Source organism: Centruroides vittatus, unplaced genomic scaffold, assembly GCF_030686945.1.
Source record: "Centruroides vittatus isolate TY-2023 unplaced genomic scaffold, ASM3068694v2 scaffold_861, whole genome shotgun sequence".
In the NCBI taxonomy this organism is placed as follows: domain Eukaryota; kingdom Metazoa; phylum Arthropoda; class Arachnida; order Scorpiones; family Buthidae; genus Centruroides; species Centruroides vittatus.
This window is the reverse complement of record NW_027122718.1, coordinates 11,617,569-11,636,307: the sequence shown is the minus strand read 5'-3', so window position 1 is coordinate 11,636,307 and position 18,739 is coordinate 11,617,569. Positions and strand designations below refer to the sequence as shown.

Here is an 18,739-nt window from a genome sequence, read left to right as displayed (position 1 = left end):
CAGCAAAAGTAAATGGAAAACTGGTCTTTGAATTGCTGTAAGTAACTGATTACTTGAAATTTGATATGCTTTTTCTCTCGGCAGTGAGCCACTCATTAGCATGTTATTACTTCTATTATAGAGCCACTCTCTCTAAAATTCTTCTTCAACATCTTTGTACCTCACTCTATGAACTGTTGTTTACTTTTGAGCCCTATTTTGCAGTTTTCATTTTGTCACTGTTTTTAACCATGTGGATAATGTCGAGGCTGACACTTCAAATTATTTTGCTTCTCTACTTCTCAGGTTGCAGCAAGTTTTGTTGAAATTGAAAGTTTATTTTGCTTTCTTTTTGCTGTCATATTTACAATTTGCATTTCTAAAAAAGTGAAGTATATAATATTTAATGTAAATTCGCTTTTTTTTAATGGTGTAGAATGGTTGGCATCATCAGTAACCAAATGATGAAATAATATAGTGTTTTGTTAGAATATAATGAATTATACACTTGATCTGATGAATACAATTACATTCTAAGTAACCAATGTTTGAATTGAAACCAACTGAATAAGCAATAGTGACTGTTATATTTAAATTTCAGTTGTATTTGAATATTACATGTTAAAATAATTTAAAAACAGAATTAAATTATTCATGCATAGGTTCAATAACTAACAAGCAGGAAGTATCTGTCAAAAAAAAAATTGGTGGTTAAACTATGTTCAAGTAAAAGAGTACAACAATTTTGACTCAAACTCAAATTAACATGTAAATCCCTATACCAGACTAACTGAGAATGCAAATGGCTCTGACTTATCATAGTTCAACATAAATATATTTATACAGTGGAATTTTGTTACGTATTAAAACTACAGCTTCTTGACACTTAAAAATTTAATCCAAAAGAAAAAGTTGTTTTGTTTTATAGTAAAATATAACAAGATAGATAAAAACATGTAGTAAAATATGAGACTAAAATTTTTAGTTTTGTGTAATTTTTTAAAAATATTCATGCATTTAATTTATTTCAAGTTTGAACAATAGAAGAGACAGTGTAAATAATGAGTGTTATACAAGTTTATGAAGAGCGTCTAACACTCTTCATAAATTTGTGTAACACTCAAGACAAGAAAACAACCGAAATAAATTCCAGCCAAAATGTTTAACACAATCGACTAATGTTTTCTGCCACATTAATAGGGCAGCTTCGGGTCAGATGACAAACCCGTAGAGTTTAACGTTTGACATTAGAACGTTTAGGTGTTCTATAATTTTATGTTACAAATTTTATTGGTTTATGTTATTTGACCCGAAGCCGGGCTATTAATGGGGCCAAAAATGTTTATCGATTGCATTAAATGTTTATTACTGCCGGAATTTATTATAGTTGTCTTCTGGTATTATAATAAAAATTTTGTATTATTAATACTAACATACAAGTAATGTTAATTCTATTAATTTATAATTGCAATCTGATCCAATATAATCTATATATCAGTTTTAAAGCTCACATTTTTTTAAAATTTAAACAATCTTATAATAATTAACATGTTTTAATATGATTTATTTAATATCCATGATTAACTTTATTTGATGACCTTAATAGATACCAAAATAAACTATTTAATTATAGTTAACATAAATTTTAAATGAATAATTTTTGGTTTCGCTTGCAGGTGACCCAAGAAACAAGTAATTCTATGACGCAAACGGTCACACCCCACAACGATTATTTTCAAGCTCAGTTTTTGTTAGCATTTTCTGTACCTGGATTACATTTAGTCACGGTGGAAGCGACGGTTATCGACGAGACGGAAGCACAATGGAAAACTGGTCCAAAAATGACACTTACCATCAAATCGCACGATGATAACAGCAATCAGAAAGCATCTAGAAGCACATTTGGAACAAGATTTTAGAACAATCATTTTATAAGTTTTGTATGTTTATACATGTACATAAATGAAATAAATATACAATACAATACATATTTTTTATTTTTCAACAAATTACTCTGTACTATGTATATGCTAATATGTTTAATGTTTTATTAATGATATTATTGAATAAAATCTTTGAAATTTTTTAAATCAGAGATTTAAAAATTTCAAAGGTTTTAATATCATTAATAAAAAATTATAATACAATACTATTGTATTCTCTAAGTTTACATAATGTTTTGATTGTTTTCAGAAAACTATAACACAGTAGTATTTCAATTATCCAAATTTAATACATTCTGCAGGAAATTCAGATAAGTGGAGTAATACGTAAAGAACTAAATTACAGGATAGCAGCACAGTATTGTACACCGATACATGTATGTTTATTCATCAATGTGTGAATAGCATCTTACCGATCATTTGGATCTGCCACAACAAATTGACGTCTCCGACCGTGCAGTTGCACGACGTAAGAGAATTGTAGTGTGGCATCAGTGGGAGAGTGATAGAGGATGACAAATGGTGGTTTGAATAATTGGACATTTGGTTAATCAGAGTTCTGCCATAGACAGACTAGATATTGAATGTTTTTGAATTCTCATTTTCTTAATCTGAAGTAGGTGAGAGTACGAATGATTATAGAAAGTCCTCACTTAACGTCACTTCTTTATAACCTTGTTGATGAAAGATAGATTTGTAGTCATTTACAATTATTGTTGTCGAATTTTCATTTTAAACAGTAAAATTGATTCTACAAGGTGGAAAATAAAGTTGCAAGGTTGGTCGAGATGGAAGGTTGCAACATGATCCAGTAAGAATAATAATAACCTAATTAAATCTTGTTTATTTATGGTATTTATATTCTTCATTTAACTTTATAGTAAAATTGGTTTAAGGTTGCTTTAAAGAAATTGACATTTTTTTTTTAAATTCCAAAGATGGAGTATTTACAGACAAAAGACCAACTCGAGAGCATTTAGAACAAATAGGTATATTTAGCTGCTTTAGCGTATAAAACCTACTTCGAGATCCCCACGTTGACGTGGCGAGCGGGCTTCGTGCCTCGATATCCTGCGAACTACGTTGGCGGCAGCTTTACTATGGACGGGGATACCCATACCGAACAAGTCAGAGGACAGGGGCCAGACTAAGGCCAGATCACCGGTCCTCTGTGTTGGGGTTGCATATGGAGCTAACATCCCCATCGTGTAAAAACTTTCTCCCGTTAAAAGAAGGCAAAAGGAAAGATAGGCAGGGGATGAGGCTTCTGACATTGAGAGTTCCCTATCACCCAGGAAGCGATGTATGTTAGCATATAAAAAATATAGCAAATGACCATCTTGATTTTATCTGTATAGAATAAATTTTCCACATTGATTTACTGCATCTACCCGATCATTTTTCTCTTTGGTAGCCTACTCTACTACTCACGGGTGGATCTAGATTTTTCGGGGCCTAGGGCTTATTGAAGTTCAATGGAGCCCCATTTTTGTTAGATTAAGAAATCAATTGATCACAATAAAACAAATATTAATAATAATAGTAATTTATAGTATTATTAACTGTTCTTTACTATATGATAAGTGCTCATTGTTAATGAAAAACTATTAAAAATTATGATGATCAATTTTTGTGGGCCCTTGACACTTGGGGACCCAGGGTTTAAGCCCTATTAGTCTCTATGTAGATCCACTCCTGACTACTCATACTTACAAACTTATTCAATGACTAATCTTTTAGTTACAAAAGACACACTCGTAAACTCAAAGTATTATTCATCCCACGCCCTTTATTTAGCAAATAAAAAAAATCTTTTTACAGACTGCTGGCTTATGCAACGAATCCATAGAAAATAATGTTTTAAAATATACAAGCAATAATTTATTGTGACATCGTCACAATGCCGGGCTGCAATTTTTAATCATATTTTAAATTTACTTAATTTAAAATATATGCTCTACACCTCAAATTAGTAGTATCTTGCCCCTGTACATCATACTTTTCCTTAAAACAAAGCATTTTATAGTATTTTGAAACGATAAACTTTACAATTTATATCATCAAAAGTTTTTAATCAAAAGGATTTGCATATTTAATATAAATGTTGTGAAATGTTTTAATTTTCAACACTAGATTTATTTTTAACAAAATTACTGACAAATTTCTGTTTCATTATACACAATATAGCCTATTACAAAAGACTTCGTTATGCAACAAACGATGTAACGGTAAATCATTAATTTCGGCTTATTTTATCACTGTGAATAATTTGTTTTATAAAGTATTTGTACTTTATATAATTGTAAAACTCCCAATCTGAATTGGTAGAACATCAAAGTGGTATCATGTTGGCATTTCTGTTTCTCGTCTTTTGTATTCATCCTTTCAATTTTGATCAAGGTATGATATTTTATTGGATAATTTATGTTGTAATTGTGATTTTATTGAGACATAACTAAAAGAACATAGAGGACCGCTAGATGCAGGGTTCCTACGAACCTGGAAAGTCAGAGATTTTCACTATTGTTCGGAAAAAGTCATGGAAAGTCGGGAAATTTGTTTCCTTGATTGCCTTGCTGATTTTGTTTTTCTGACAGTATGACTGACCAAGTATAGCAGGCAACAAGAAGTATTGTGGTACAATGCAACATATGAAAAGGGGGTGCAGAATATTTTCAGGATCCAAAATTTCACCCAAACATACACAAAATTTCCCCAAAATTACAGCGCACAAAATATACAAGCATACAACAATATCAATTGTTATTTTTAAATTTTAAAAGTGCTGTATTAATTATGCAGTATTAAAAGTTTGAGAGCAAAATCTAATACTCATAATAATCTAAGGTCGATAAAACTTCTTTGAAATATTTTAACTCTGTCTCTCTCTCTCTCGCGCACAATTTACACTTTCAGTTTGAGGGCAGGTGTTAATGAACTGATGGAAAAAAATGATAAGTTATTTATTATTTTTGGTTCTTTGTTAATATTAATTCAAATGGTATTAGTGTATTTACTCGAATATAAGACGACCTTGCATGTAGGACGAGGTGTGACTTTAAAGATCAAAATAAAGAAAATTAGATTTATTAATACAATTCTAATTTTATTTCGTTTAATCACAAATAAAATATCAAATGCACGTAAACGCACACATTGTCCCACAAAAATTACTGGCATTTTAAACCAAGGAAAAATCTTGTAAAATCGACAACGTAATTTGTTCGTGTAAAGCTGGACAATCGGGAACCGTTTTTGCCAATTCTTAACAGTCGAATTCACTCTCCGTCGATTACACTTACGAGTTTCTTCGAATTATGATATCCGAATAATCATCTGCTTTCACGTGGGAATGAATTAAAATATATCGGGTTCCCATGTGATTTTGGAATTCAATTCAAAAGCTTTGCTTTTCCTATTGCTATTCTTCTTAACTCCTGACAATACGCAAGAACTATTCAAACGATCCAGATAAAACACTTGTTTTTGAACACCAGTAGGTGAGAATCCGGTAAAAAATGCGAATACACAGTTTACAAAAATTAGACAAAAACGAAAAGAATCCTTCGCTCGCACGTATAGGATGACCTAGGTTTTTGAAGCAGTGAAAAATGGATAAAAACCTCGTCTTATATTGCGAGTAAATACGGTATTTATCATTTTAATAATTTTGATCTCATAACAAAAACAATTTCTTTATGAAACTTTTTCCCAGTTTATTAATATTTTATAAAGTTTGGAAAATTTATTAAGGGACAAATTTAATAAATTTATACTATTGTACATGGATTATACAGAATTTAATAATAAAGACTTTTTTTTTTTTAAAGCTATGAAGTTTTACAATTATGAGTTAATAGCGAGGTTGAGGCCGAAGTTTTAAACGCGAAAACGTGTACGTCGAACGTTCGGCGCCGCTTTCCTGTAAGCCTAGAAGTTTGACAATGGCGTTTGGAATGTCGAGCACGATTCCACTGACTTTCCAAACGCCATTTTCAAACTTCTAGGCTTACAGGAAAGCGGCGCCGAACGTTCGACGTACACGTTTTCGCGTTGAAAACTTCGGCCTCAACCTCGCTAATAACAGGATAAATTATTTTTATTTAATGAAACGTTTTAATTTTATGTAGAAAAGACATGCCATAATTCTGTATTATTTTATTTTTAATTTTACTAATTCATCTAATTCATTAACTTGTATACTAGGTATATGGAACATTGATGTTATTAAATTATGGCGATTAAGGGTTGCGGGTGGAGGAAAATAGAGGGGTCATATGTCGTCTCGAGCAGTGTCAAACTTAATAAAATTTTACTTCATGAAATTTAATGAAATTTTACTTCAGTGTCAAACTTAATGAAACTTCTTTTAATCGTTACCGCCATTTACAATACTGTATTTTTTAAAATCCATTTTTACCCTCAAAATTAAGCCTTTTGGTGATAATTAATAATATATAAGTTATTTTTTTAATAACATCTCGTAACAGATGGCACAACACGCTATTTTAACTTTGAGCTAGTGTCATAGCAGAGTCGCTAGATATGCTGGTCCTTGCGCTGCCAATAGCTCTAATGCTACAATAGTGGCGTAAACAATATTTCCGCTACTTCGAGTGCTGCAATCGTTTCACGGTGTAAGTTTGGCTGGAGCATAGGGAGAGTCAGCTGTAAACATTCGAAATTCTTTTAATATATGAAATTTTCTCGTTTTTAACTCAGATATTGCTTTTGTCTTTTTTAAAGGACTACTTATAAATACTATTTTATCAGGTTATGAACATTATTTTGTCGTAAATGTCGTTAATATTCATATTTCTATTAACTGTCACTTTCATAATTTTAGATTTTAAATTGATTAGACTGTTTGTTTTGTGCTTACAATTTGTGTTCATTTTTAAATACTTTTGGGAGTTTTCGTTAAGGGTAAGAAAAGGTAGTCAAAAAATTTATAGTTAAGTCTTTATATGCATTATTAGTATAGGATTCCTTCGGGATTCCCAAGAACTCTGAATCAGGAAGAAAAGGGGTCGATTGAGAATTATAAACGTTTAATTATGGAAATGTATAGAAATGATAAACCATGTGTTAAGATAGGATAGATTTAATGTGTTACAAAAAAGATTTAGGATGGCTTTGGAATTTATCAAAGTTAAGCCCATATCTTTTTATTTATTTATTAACATTAGGTGAATTATTGTAGTCAGTAGATTTAATTCTTGGATTTCAAATATAGACTGTTAAAGGTAAAGGAAATTCCAACTATTTAGACAACATATTTACAGACACATTATAACTGATGAGTTAGAGGTTGATAAATAACATAGGTAAATGTAGGATTGACAAGATATTGTGTTTGTTTATTAAGTTACAGCAACGCAACACTTGGGCAGTCTACCTGAAGGATGCTTTCCGGGAGGTTTTTTTAAGGGTAATTGGCCCCTATTTAGGCGTTACAGACGTGGAGAAAACCCAGAAAACTCCACGTGACCAGCCTGTTCTGGCGAGGTGCGAACCCACGACCGAACTCCCAATGTTCAGGGAACGGAACCACTTGGCCACTGGTGGGCCAATAGCGATAGTGATTAGTGATGACATGGAGTCTAAAAGAAAGACATGTTAATGATGTTTTAGGCCTATATAAACAAAGGACAGGTGTAGTAGGCCATCAATAAATCTTCATTCATATTCTACTTTTGATAGTGCAGAATATTATATATTGATAAATTACCAAAATATATAGAGCCAATGCGAGTGTAATTTCTCATGTCAAAAATACAAAACTATTTCATCCCAAATACTATTTCTCACTATACTATATCAAGTAAAATTGTATAGCACACTTTATGTAGTGTTAAAGTTAAAGACAAACTATTCTTTAAATAATTTATTATGATTTAATTTTTATGGCTATTTACATGTATCAGAGGATAAGCTATGGTTTTCCTAATTATCATGTATTGTCATACACATGTAATAAAATAAAACAGAAAAATGCAAATGTATTTACTTATTTTACCATTACCTGTGTATTGAACAGATATTTTATACTCAGAACATTATGTACAAAACTTTCATTTACAACATGTAGTAATATAACAGTTTTAAACAGATCTCTATTTAAAACCTGGATAAATTAAATCGAAAATATAATTATTTTCGATTTATCCAGATCCTCATCTGTAATTTAAAATTATCATATTATTAATTTTTTACAAATCAAATATACTTTTTTTTCTTTATACATGATATAAAATTAAAAAATGTAATTACGAATAAGATTTTTTTGACAGAACAGCAGAAAAAAGTTACAAAAATGCTTGAAAACGGTAAAACTACCTACTAACCAAATCGATAAACAAACTTCTTCTAGCCGTAGAGCGATTCTAACGCCAGCTATCGGAAATCTGACACATTAACTCTATTTGAGAGCCTAGCGCAAAAATCAGTAATCTATTGACTCTGGTTATACCAGTCGATAGACATACTGGTTTCTCAGCTATGCTCTAGAATTAACGTGTCAGGTTGACGATAGCGAGCGCTCGAGTCGCTTTATCCCTTTGGTTAGTAGGTAGTTTTGCCATTTTCAAGCATTTTTATAAGTTTTTTCTACGAGAAAAAGAAACAAGAGAGTGCCGAATAAGTGTCTGCTGACGGCTGTAAATCTGGCTACTGCAGATCTGGTGAGAAGTGGCATATTTTTACACCACTTTCGAAACAGTTAGATAAGTGGAAAACGTATAATTCCTCGAAAAGATTTACAACTCACAAGAATATCGCGGAAGAGGATGGCCAAAACAACTCATTAATAAGGGTCAATTAATAGTTGAAAAGTGATCCGTGTTGGATGGGTTGTGGTGGACCCACACGTGATTGAAGTTGCTAACCTTAACGTCGGAAAGACTTCGTATGACTGGTTTAAATAAAAAAAAATCTTGTAAAAATGCTAGAATAAGTGATAATAAATTTTTTATATTTTGGCAACAGCTTGTATAAACTATGCGGAAAGTGTCGTAAATATTGCGTTTATGAAAAAATTATTGGGCCGCAATTTGAATAAATGGTAAAGCTATAAATTCCCAGTGTCGTCACCTATCTGTCTTTCCTTCCTTGATCTCGAGAAAGGAGTTAGATAGATGAAAGTCGAAACTAGATATGGAAAGATTAGGGCAGGGGACCCAGATTAACTATATACGAACTTCCGGTTTACAGCGGAAGTAACGTTACTTTGATTCAAAATTTTTCCCAGACGGAGTTAGATGTATGACTGACACGACTCTATTGCTAACAGGAAAAATATGATGTACAGGGCAGCACAGTACTATGAACGTCGAGCATGATTCCAATGACGTTCCAAACGCCATTGTCAAACTTCTAGGCTTACAAGATGGCGGCGCTCAACGTTCGACTTTCACGTTTTAGAGATGAAAACTTCGGCCTGAATCTCTCTATTAATAGCTGAGAGACCAGTATATGTACTGACTCTGGTATAACTGAAATTTGCGAGACTTTCTAATGGTTCTTTTAACGCCCTGTTCGAGTGTCGGGAAACTCGAGCAAGAGCCCTTGCCAGCCTTTTTATATTTATTAATTATTACAAAATAGCGAAACATTTTTGTAAATTTAAAAAAAATTGTTTTTGATCAGTTTTCAAATTTTTCAGTCTGTCCACCTCACCAACATTATACAGAATGTGGCGTTTCTTGTCAACCTTATTGTGAAAATGGAACAGCGGTTTATCCAGTTTGTCCACAGTACTGCATAGTCGGTTCTAATTTGTCTGAGGGCTGCATCTGCGACACGGGATACGTTAGAAAAATAAATAATCTCTCTTCGTCTTGTGTCCGTGTGAAGAAATGTCCCTGAACACTGTCATACGAGAAATGAAACTGTAATTAAGTAATAAATAATTCATAACAAATTTTTGTAGACGTAACATTCATTTATTCAAAATCTTGTATAATTAATTTATCTTTCATCTGTTTTTAATTTCGTCTTATTTTGCTGTTTATTCAATTGTTTCGTACTTATTTGTATGTTTTAACGAGTTATATCGTTCTATTGAACGGGAGGTAGCAGTTTTGAGATTTTGGCTATATTACTTTTTTAAATATAATAAAATCATACCAGACCCAGAAATAGAAGCTATTTAAATGCAGAATTTTATAGCACATTCGTAAAACGGGGAATCTATTGTATTGGTGTGTGCATGGAAGAGGTATAACAAATGTTTTTCGAGAAAAAGTATAATGAAATATTTTTGTTTATGAAATAACTCAAATACTTTACTGTTCGAAAAAAGCTAGTATTTTTCTACTTGATAGCCTCCATCATCAATAGAGAGGTTGCGGCCGAAGTTCAAACGTTAAACTTGTACGGCAAGCAGAAGTACATGTTTGAAGTTTGAACTCCAAGTAAAACACGTTGCGCTACACGTTCACGTCGTGCACTGACTCATGGGATATTGTTGAAAAATGGCGGTACACGTTTAACAACGACGAATGTTACTAGCGAAGGTAAATAAATAAATTAAACTATTTTAAAGTATTTATAGGATGTTTAATAACACTAAATAAATATTTTTAATTAGCGTCGTGGCTCCTACCGTACGATAGGACGACCTCATACTTTTGTCGAGGGAAGTGGTGGCTTATGTAACTCCGAAAGCAGCTCGGGAAATTATTTATAGAAAATTTACAAACCTATTATGCTGTTGACGGTAGAAGATGCCATGGAAGAACAAACCTACTCCTACAGAATTATGATAAGTTATTATGAACACAAATATATGTAAATCCTATAGGCACTTCGCATCATTTGCAAAAAAAATTGAATAGCGAGGTTGAGGCCAAAGTTTTCAACGCGAAAACGTATACGTCGGACGTTCAGCGCCGCTTTCCTGTATGCCTAGAAGTTTGACAATGGCGTTTGGAATGTCGAGCATGATTCCACTGACTTTCCAAACGCCATTGTCAAACTTCTAGGCATACAAGAAAGCGGCGCTGAACGTCTGACGTATACGTTTTCGCGTTTAAAACTTCGGCCTCAACCTCGCTAATAATTAAATAATTTCTGGATTAAAATCGTCTGTTTCTTTACAATATTATTCATAAATGCTTAATTAATCATTATTTAAAAAATACATTATAATTTTAACCCCAAACACAAAAATTAAGAAGTTTAGGCCGAACTTTTACTCGCCATGCTAGACGTAGCGAACGCCATCATCCTTCTAGAATTGCCAGATGACGGCGCTCAACGTCCGACGTTCACGTTTTGGGCTGAAAACGTCGGCCGCAACCTCTCTAATAATTGGATAATGTACAACTGAACGTTTCTCACTCCAGTTCTAAAATCCTTGACCTTTCCATAGGTAATATAAAAAAAACTATATTATTTATCTGCCAAATTCAAGCTTTTTATCCGCTGAATAATTTGAAAAATTTTTAATTTTTATATTCAAGTCCATTATATTTATATGCATCATCAAATAAAACATCCAGTATACAAATTCTATCGTTTTAACTACAGTAGTGTGTCGTTTATCCGAATCAATTGGAAACTGGGGTTGTTCGGATAACTGATTTTTCGGATAACCGATTGTGTATAAAAAAATATATTAATCTATCCGATGTTGAAATTTTTCTCTGTTGCGTGTCACTTCGTGTTGAATTTTTGTCGATTTTAAGCCTAACGAAAATTTTTATAATAATAATCAAGGCTATTGTATCGTTAAAAATTATTTCTTTATTTTGTACAAAATAAATATATTAAAAAATATAAAAACAAAAAAATTATACTTTAGAAGTTAATTTAGTATCAAAAACGTTCGATTCAGCACGACACAGTCCGACTGGAAAGCGTTCGGATAACCGGTGTTCGGATAAACGACTCTCTACTGTATTATTTATTACGTGTGATTTATTTCTTAATATTATAATACCGGAAACCAGAATGTAATGCCAGACAATATATATATATAAATGGACGTGTGTGCGCCTATATCTCACTCTGCAGCCAAAACTATACATCGCACATGAATGGTGTTTGTGTGTGGTAGTAGCCCCAAGTCTCCCATCGTGCACTATGGTGGTTGCGTCTCGATAGCTATAAGGGTGTGGGAGATATGGGGGTTGAAAGTGGTTGACATTGAAAATGTGTGACGCTTCAATGAGAATGTTCCAGTTTTTTCTAGAAAGTTCCAGAACCTAGAGATGAAATTTGGTACACAGTTAAGGTACGTCATTAAAATGCACACTAAGAAGGGATTTTTCGAAATTCTCCCTGTAGGGGGAGAGGGAGAGCATTAAGCCTGAAGAACGGCTTCTACTGTACTATTTTAGATGCGATTTTTTGTTTTTAATTACTTTTAGTCTTCATTGAGTACTTAGGGGTATTAAATTGATAACATTTCAGACATTGTTATAAATATTTTTATATATTTCGATTTTTTAACCAAATGTTTGAACCGTTTTAAATTCGAATTTCTTTTTGCATATTGGTTCGATTATAGAACGATTGTAAACGTTCCAGAAAACTTATCAAATTAAAAACAGTTGGTTTGATTCTCAGCAATTCTCATCATCCTAAGCGGTAGGTGTTAAATAACAATTACTATGGTTTTTTTTTTTTTTTTTTACTCTTTCCGCCCTGTGGGCACTAAGAGGTTGTTGAAATATTGAATGCAAATAGGTTTGCTTGCAAAATCTGCGCGAGCGAAGCCGCGGGTAACAGCTAGTCTTCAAATAAAATACAGCATTCGCCATTTTTTTTTGTTGGACTAGCAAAACCTATTACTTGTACTTTACGACATCATTCTTAACTTAAATAATTAACTGAACGGGTGAACATATTTTCAACTAAACAATTGCAAGTCATCAATGTTTAATTTTGAAGTTATATCGAACGAATTCCTGAAATCATATTTGAATTTTTTTTTAATGTAACTGCGTAACAATTCGATATGGCGACACTCTAAAGCCTGGTACTCGCATGCCGAAACAGACTACGGAACTACAAAAATTAGACAAATAGGAAAGCCGTTTTGCAATGTCGTCATAAAGATCACGTGGGACGATAGCATTCGATGAGCAAGACTAAAAAGCTTCATTTATACACCAATACGTTAATATATTTCATTTATACACCAATACGTTAATATATTTCATTTATACGCTATATTACTATCCGATTTAAATATTAATGTCAAATATACATACTGCGTAACGTATTCGGAATGGCGTAATGGTAATTCGGATACGAAAGTATTCGATATTCCTAACTTTCGACGATTTAGAATATTTTTCCTATCGAAATTCTTCGTTTTTGTGCTTTATTTTTTTATTTGCGACAAGATCGTAGGCAAACTTAGAAAGTTTAATCGATATAACGAAGCAATCCCGGTCGACGCCATTTTCGACTACTAGCACGTGGCCTACGTACTGCAGTAGCTGCTCATACTTACGGCTGGCAGATGGCGCGCGTTTCAATTGTATGGGAATTTCCGTGTGAGTACGCACGACACGGAAAGACGGCACGGCAAGTTTTAGCCTACCGTTTCCTCAAGTGCGCACCAGGCTTTAAGTATTTTTAAAACTAGCGAAAGAGTAGACACGAGTCAGCTTGAACTGGAAAGTCTATGTTGGATGAAAGGATGGGAGAGAATTCGCATGTCTCCTTCCATCCCTTTCATCTGACATAGCCCTTCCTGCTGGGGCTGATTCGTATCTACTCTTTCGCTTCGCGGACTATGGTAGTCTAAGAATGCTTTGTGACGCATGGTTTTAAAAATTAAAATTTGTTTTAAATGTAATTATTTAAACACACAAAATAAAAATGGAAGAGTTCATTATCATCACTAAATTCTTTATGGCATTATGCTTAAAGCCTCTGAAAATTTGAGCATATCAATAGTTTGGTACAATTATCACCTTCTCGTTCTTAGGTTGTTATATCTAAGTAATTTAGGATTGAATATTTTTCACCAATGACAACTTTATCCGTTAAGCCCTTTCCATCCAAACATTACAGTCAATTAAATAGTAAAGATGGTTCAAGAGAGCACCATACGGCATCGAGAGAGACACCATAAGCATTCTCCTGAACTGCTTCTAGCGCCGAAACAATGCACTTGAAGCGCTGGCTGTTTACAAAACATTTTTGAATCCCATAGGCTTTTATGTAAAAATATTGCCACTATCTCACGGAACACCCTTCATTATTTATACTGATTAGGGTTTCTCAAACGGGACCACGGTTGTTGTTCTAATTATTTTAACCCGAGAAATCCCGCAAATCTCTTAAAAGTTCACTTTTTCTTATTTTGTGTTAAGATTGAGGAAATTTTGCAAATAGAAAGTAGAATCTCAAACTGTCAGAATTGCTTTTTTTTAGATTTTAAACCTACTTATTAGATTTTTAAATTTTTGCTCGTTATGGCATGTCACAAATGGTCAATACGTAGATTTGTGGCAGGACACTGAAAATTCTTTGTCAGAACCTGTAATATCTGGAATAATTGTGCTTATGCCGTCTTAATTTTTAACCATGCCTAGTAGCTTCAATAACTGCATTATACCAGGTTGTGCAAATTGGGCAAGGATACAAACGAGTACGAAGTTTTTCTTCATAAACCTGATTATTAAAGACAAACGAACTGCCAAATTATTGGGCTATAAGCTTGAAGTTTCTAGCAGCCGAGATAGACAATAGAGAGCAAAATAAGTACAGTACTACAATCTCGAAAACGAACTAGAAATCATCCAGGCTATAGGTGAAAAAACACATAACATCCGTCTTCTCTTAAATGCATTAAACACGATTCCTCTCACATCGATTGGAATCGAAAAGGGCATTCTCGGTAGCAGGATTTTTCATTACTAAAATAAGAATCAGATTGAATGTTCTGAGTATTGACCATCTTTGCTTTTTAAAATCTTAATACAAAATATTGTAAATTTTTATATGTTTTATTTAAAAAAAAAAAACGAAAATTACCTTTTAAGTTCCTATTTTCAAATTTTCAACTCAATTCAAAGCATTTTTGTTGTTGTTGTATGCAGTTTCCAGCAAACTTTAATAAAATGTTTTCTATCTGTGAAAATTTCTACAAAATTCAAAGGTAATTTTTAATATACATCTTATACAGCATTATCATGATTTTGGAGGTTACAGAACGTATGAAATTACTTTAAAAAACGAAAAATAATTATATCATTTCAAGATATTTTGTATATCTTAAAAATAATTAATTCTATCCCGGGATAAGCAAAAGGCTGGGAAATGAGAAACCCTAATACTGATATATTTCTTGGGTTAATGTTACCTTAGGTAGCCAAGATGGCGGCTCGTCTGTAATTCCAGCAAGGAAACAGATAATTTGGTTGCTAATAATTATGGTAATTTATTAGAATAGGTTAGGTAAGTTAGAACGTGCGTCCCATTGTTTCCTTGCTGGAATTACAGACGAGCCGCCATCTTGGCTACCTAGGTAACATTAACCTTTTCTTGATTTCTATTTAACCTCATTTCTTTACAACCACTAGAATCGTATTGCATTGTAATTCCATTACTGGAATAGAGAAGAGTTTTTCTTACGTATTCTCGAATAGTACGTATGGTGACAAAAAATTTATCATTTCGTAAATTATGCAATATATAACTGCAACCGAAACTGAGAAAGTCATTATTAATGGAACAATTTAATTACTCACAAACGATGGTCTAAAAATTCATTTTTCATTCTATTAACGGGATGTAATCATTTACTCAGAGGCGAATTTATCGATTCGCGCACTTGGTTAAGTGAGAACTCTGAAAAAACTCTTCCTTAAACTTTGTCAAATCACAAAAATATTTTGAGAGTGAGTTAAAATAAGGCTCATTTATTTTATACTAAGAAATGAAAGGAGTAAGCTGGTTTCAGTGAAAAAAATCAATGTTGTTTTAATTTGTTTAAAGTTTATTACGGTTCTAAGTTGTTTTGATTAGCAAAAAGTATTTTTATAAAGGAAATTTTACGATTCCAGATTGTATATTGTCTTTTCACAAAAGTACCACTATTGGCAGGTCTCCCACAACTTGAATTTGTCATTGCGTTTGGGTGTAGGTAACAAGCAACCCTATGATAGTCCATTTTGTATAAAGCAATGTCACTGGCCTGCTCACTTAACCGCTTGCCAACTAGACACAACCTACACCTTTTACAATTCATGAACCTTATTCGATTTGATTTGTCACAACTCTTTGCAAATTCAGATATTCAAATATCAAATATTTGGATCGTGGCTAAGAATTTTGATTCGCATTCCGCTATAAAATTTACATATATCGTGCTACTCGCAACTTGTTTTCGAATTAATTTAATTCATTAATAGAATCTAAACGTTTTGAGAAGGAATTTCGATTCATTTTCATTAAAAACTAAGCGAATCACTACTTACTTCCATCCGGAAATCCCATTTGTATTATTTAACTGTTTATTATATAATACATCACGTTTTTGATATAAGATGTTGGTACGGAAAAGTTTAAATATAATATATATATATCATATATAATTTGTTTATTATTATATTGCAGATTACTAATATCTTTATTGATGATCTTTGCATATATGGTACATTAATGTAGTTAAGAAAATAGTAATCTGAGTAGTTAAAAATATATTTGAAATAATCAACACTGGAAACAATTCATGTCAAATTGTGGATCTGATATATTCGAGATTCAAATAATATACTCCCGGAGGGAATTATATTTGAACACGTGCAAACACATTTTTATCACTTCTACAGAATCCACGAATTTTTTAAAAACAGAAAATGAATTATTTGATTAACGGTGTGTAGGGTCAACAAATGAGCTAAGGAGAATCATAAACGGATTTTTATTAAGGCATCCTGAAAGGGAAAAAATTTCAAGTGACAAAATAAATATGTAATGAAAGCAGCTGTTGGCTAATTTGATTAATAATAGTAATGTTACATCATAAAACTATACACAGAAACTAAAGGGATACATGTAAAATTTTGAGAAATAAGAAAGCTCGTTTTTTTTTCTGTAATTATAATTTTTTTTTGATGTGAATCTTGATTAAGGATCTGTTCGAAATGTTGCTGATTCTCACGAAAACTGTGAAAATTTCGACAAAGGTAGAATATATCATCGTAGATCATTTTTTTCGTGTTCCCTTATACCTAAGATCTTCGAAGCTGCGATGTGCATGTGCAAAAATGGGAGGGATTTAAAGAAACAAAATCAAACATTCATGAACTAAAGAGTGAATTATCCTGAGTTTCTGGCACACCAGAACATACATGGTTTGTATAAAATGTTATAAATAACTAGGAGACGTCACTGGCAATAGTAAACACGAAGACAGCTAAAAATCACATGAGGAACAGGACTGGTCATTATGCAGGTTTCTTCATTTTCAAGGAATGAAAGATTACAGTATATGATTTAACTGATGGTCACGTCTTCACTTGTTTCATCTTCTATTCCTGTTGAATTGTCAATTAGATAAAACAATGACAAAATTAAATTTCTAAGTGCACTAGTTGATGAAATGATTTGCGCACTTTAAAATTATACATAATATTTTTCTTTCTATTGCAACATTATTGAAATTGTTATTTACAGAATTTTTTTTCATAATTAAGTTTGGATTGTAAGCGAGACTTATTTGATAAATTCAAACAGGAAGGATCAGAGAAAACAAGTGTGGTTGCAGATCACAATGACTTTGCTTTGTTCTTGGCAACACCAACAAACTTTGAATGTTAACAATCAGGCACCACTGTTTTAGTTGCAATCTTTTCTTCTGTTTTTTTTCTCTGGATTTTTTTTTAATTCACAGCAACGTTATTGCCGTTTAAATAATGTGCTGTTGGTAGTGCCAAAACAGTTGACTAAGAATGAAAACACACTTCACAAACAGACATGGATTAGATTGCCCAGTACCATACGAACCGACCGTAGCTTTCTTTGGTCAGTTTACAGCTTGCATGGCTGCCGTGTTCCATCCTACAGTCATTTGGGATACCCTGTTATCCCCGTGATATTTTAATACTATCAAGATGTCGCATATCCCAAACCGTGTATTATTTTCAATAACTGTGAAGTGGTGTGCAAGTAAATACATCTTGCAATTTTATATAACCACTGATGGCCCAATTGAGCATGTTGTAAAGTGGGACACAAGCAGACACAGCAGTGTTTGCATCAATTTCAATCCATGATAACGATGGTATCTTGATGACCAGCATTTGGCGGATTCACGATACAATCTCCACTGACTGCCATCTGGTCGTGAGGAATTTTCAGATTCAATTTTTTACACGGGCGACGAGCTGCTCGACGAAGCTCCGCTGTTGTCAGTTGTCTTCTCATTTTCCTGAAAACGTGCAAAATGCCAAATATTAAATTTTAAAATCACATTTAATAATAATCAAGACAAAAAAAAATAGACAATATAAATGGATAAATTAATTTTTCCTTCATTTTCATTATTTCCAATTAAATATACTAAAATAGTAAAAAGAAAAATTGATGTCTTAAAATAATCAATAATTTTAATTATGTCTTGTAATAGTAATTCTACTTTTATTACTTTTAAGCAAATAAAAAACAAAAATAAAAAAATTTAGGTATTGTTTTAAAAATAAATTCTGTGCTAATGTTATTGTCATTTGTATCCATAGCATAGCATACACATTGACTAAAAATAGAATTAAGCACACACTTAAAATGTACTACCGAATATATTTTCCACTTTTTAAAGCTATATTGTGTGTTTATATCATTCTTTATGAAAC

General features: G+C 32.4%; 2 protein-coding genes and 1 long non-coding RNA gene across 3 annotated transcripts in view; 2 read left to right on the top strand and 1 right to left on the bottom strand.

Annotated features, from left to right (window-relative positions):
• The window catches only part of defl (Integrator complex subunit 7), a 57,920-nt gene extending 55,955 nt beyond the window's left edge, over positions 1-1,965 (top strand). The window contains exon 21 of the mRNA XM_067288618.1: positions 1,656-1,965. Coding sequence (XP_067144719.1) covers positions 1,656-1,898 — 243 coding nt within the window. The 3' untranslated portion in view covers positions 1,899-1,965. The remainder of the gene's footprint in view (positions 1-1,655) is intronic.
• Positions 1,966-4,243: 2,278 nt separating this feature from the next.
• Positions 4,244-9,845, top strand: LOC136990087 (uncharacterized). The gene is made up of 2 exons (XR_010883002.1): positions 4,244-4,322; positions 9,586-9,845. It is a non-coding gene; the product is annotated as an uncharacterized lncRNA (long non-coding RNA).
• A 6,947-nt stretch (positions 9,846-16,792) lies between these two features.
• MTA1-like (metastasis associated 1-like) overlaps positions 16,793-18,739 on the bottom strand; it is a 112,618-nt gene continuing 110,671 nt past the window's right edge. Inside the window, exon 17 of the mRNA XM_067288430.1 lies at positions 16,793-18,318. Within this exon, the coding sequence (XP_067144531.1) occupies positions 18,153-18,318 (166 nt within the window). The 3' untranslated portion in view covers positions 16,793-18,152. The remainder of the gene's footprint in view (positions 18,319-18,739) is intronic.